We start from the raw sequence: 3,097 nt of genomic DNA on the forward strand, positions 1-3,097 counted from the left end.
CTATTTAAAAACTTAACATCACACTGATTTGTTTTTTTAAACTAGCATTTCGTATAATTTATTCAAAATTCAAGGTAGATTGATCGACAATCTAAGATTTTTCCTTTTTAATTTAATGTGGTGAACCAAAGATTTCAACATTGTCCCATAAATTTTTAGGATTTGTGGTTTCCTCAACAGCAAAGATACCAATTATTTACATTTCCACTTCATTCCTCATATGGTAGTTAATAAAATTTCATATTTTTATTACAAATGAAATTCAAAAATAGAGTCAAACTTTAAATAAAATACTCGTGAACTGGAAATATAATGACTTTTAGATCATTCAATACATTATGTATCAAAAATAGGATATTTGGTTGACTTTTTAGCAGAAATGAAGAATCATAATATCCATATTATAGATCTTTGATCAACATAATTAGTCCTCACATCCCTCTTTCGGACGTTTATTCGTTAATGGCGCTATACAATTTTTACAGGGTGATTATATTAATATCCTTTTCCACTGTATTGCATAACTTCCCGATCCAAGGGCGTCTGCAGGATTATATAATAGGGAATGGGGGCTTAGTTTTTTTTTTAAATAACCTAAAAAAATTTCTTACTAAGCAATATTTTTGACTTGATCAAGACAAAAATTCTTGTTTTGGGAGAAGGGAAGTTACACCCAGTCAAATTGAAAGTTTAAATGGAGCCACTTAAACATTTAAAACAATATAATGAAAGTTTTAAACTATCATACCACTCAAAAGTGAATTATCAAGGACATTGCTAAAGTCAGTTTAATAAACGCCTTTGCTGGCTGTTGATATCGTCAACTTGTGTTTCATTTGACTCATGTAGTATTCAACAATTTTTATATTATTAGACTCAATTTTGTAATTGCAAATATAACTTGGGAAGTTCTATTATCTTTTTGTTACTCCAGGTGGACCGAACAAGAACCATTATTCCGTATAGTCTTTTAAACACAAGAAGAAATATATTAGTATTTTGCTGGTTTCCTTTCTTCTAACGATTTATAGCACACTGTAAAGATATGTGGACATTAATCCTTTTCTCTGCATACTAAAAAGCATAGTTTGTTGATGGCCAAAAAAAACATTTTTCACTTGAATTTGCATGAGATATTCTTACCCCTAAAGTAATTCAGACATTCGGGAGGTCTTTGGATAACATTAATCAGAATAGTATGATCCAGTCGTGAAAAATTACTATCAAAGGCTCGAGCTCCCACCCAACGAAGGCGTGATAAATAGTCCCATTGTCTTTAGGGACTCCAAAAAGGCACAAAAGTGGTGTTCAAACAACTTGGATTCCTGCCAATAGTCCTGATTGGTCTCCCATTGAAAAATTGTGACCTTTGGTTCAGATGGAGCTCAATAAAAATCCCCCAGCAACTTCAAGGATGAATTTTCACCAAAAAAAAATATCACTTGTTTAGGTTATTGCATGATTTCTTAAAAAACCCCAATCAATGTTTGGATATACTGTGTCATAAATGTATCTCTCGCCTATATTTTAAGGCCTTTCTTTACTTCAACTGGAACTTCTTTGTTCTTAATTTTGAAATTATAGCATTTGAGTAATTAATATGAAATAATTGTTCTTTCTTATTATAATGGATTCAAACTGTTTGATATGTTATACTTTAAAATGTATTAAAATTGAATTAAATGCACTCATTTTACAATGCTGAAAGCAAAAATGCATTACAAATGACTTTAATTGGGGGGAGACTAATTTTAAATCTTAAATATATATTCATAAGTATTGTATATTACATTAATTTAATTGAAATATATATATTTGAAAATCTTTCTACGATTTATCTATTTCAAAAGCATAAAAGGGATAAGTGTGGAGCCATTATACAAAAAAAGTAAATACTTGGAAAACAAAAATATTTATTCAACAAGCATTAACAGGGGCAACGTTATGCATTCCTAAACATGAGTGAATCAATGAAGAGGAAAGATAAATAGTTATTTGATTTAGACTCAAACCTATATTACCTAAATAACATTTTTCTTATTCTTTAATTCATATATTTTAAACTTAGACTCGATCCACATTTTTAATATGTGTAATTAGTTTGTGAATACCTCAACTTGCCAAAGGCTATTTCTTATAACGATCGTAGTTTATAATAAATAAAGAAGAAATTTTACGTGCTTATGTTAGCGAAACGAACAAAAAAACAAATTTTGTGCTTCTAGGGATCTTTATATAAAGGCTTGAATTCACCACTCACATCATCAGTCAACTTATATCCATTCTCCAAAAATCAAAGGTAGAGTAAATTAAAAAATACTAAATAAATTAGAGAAACCTATTATCTTATTTAATCTACGATAGATGCATATACAAACGGTCTCTGTCATCTTTACGCTCCTTCTTGCGACTCATTTTGCTGAGGGATTTTTCTTCCCCGCTGCAGTTGCTGTTCCAGGGGCTGTTGCAGCCACAGGAGCTACAGCTATTGCAACATCCATTGCACCAAATCTTCTTGGAATCGCAGGGGCAGCTGCTGGAGCTAAAATCCTTGGTTTGGGTGCACTTGCTTTAGCCAATCGACGTGGAGGAGGAGGCAGAAATAGACGTCGACGAACAAGATTCAGAGGACGTCGTGATGTGGATTCTGAGGGAGAGGACAGTACAGTACAAGCAGAGATTGACTCCAGTCCCTATATCAAAATTATTCATGAATTAGAGCCAGAGGAGTGTATGCGAAAAATGATTTGCAGTTTAGCAGCCTCGAATAAACAGGATAATCCCATTTTGTTTGCCTTTGGGAATGTGAGTCTTAATCCATCCCATTTCATGAAGCTCAGAAATTGATGCATTCATTTTAATTTCTTACAGAATTTGGAAAAATCATCAATCGATAAGGATGCCTTTAAAATTGGATTTGACTACAAAACTGCTGCTAAGGTTGGAAGTTATGTCAAGGATATTAGGAAATGTGAAGTTAGATACAAATGTTCCATTGGCATAAATCAACTTTTGGACATTGCCAATCTCTAAGTATCCCTTAGTATATTCTAGTTTATCATGATAAGCATTTTCAATAAAGTTATACTAGAATTTT

General features: G+C 31.9%; 1 protein-coding gene across 1 annotated transcript; it reads left to right on the forward strand.

Annotated features, from left to right (window-relative positions):
• The first annotated feature begins 2,163 nt into the window (after window positions 1-2,163).
• On the forward strand, window positions 2,164-3,097 carry LOC121128047 (uncharacterized). Its single transcript, XM_040723614.2, has 3 exons — window positions 2,164-2,299; window positions 2,365-2,805; window positions 2,872-3,097. Exons 2-3 carry the CDS (start codon window positions 2,365-2,367, stop codon window positions 3,031-3,033), a joined length of 603 nt encoding a protein of 200 aa, XP_040579548.1. The 5' UTR covers window positions 2,164-2,299; the 3' UTR covers window positions 3,034-3,097.

The sequence above is a fragment of the Lepeophtheirus salmonis genome, chromosome 13 (assembly GCF_016086655.4).
Source record: "Lepeophtheirus salmonis chromosome 13, UVic_Lsal_1.4, whole genome shotgun sequence".
Lineage (NCBI taxonomy): Eukaryota > Metazoa > Arthropoda > Copepoda > Siphonostomatoida > Caligidae > Lepeophtheirus > Lepeophtheirus salmonis.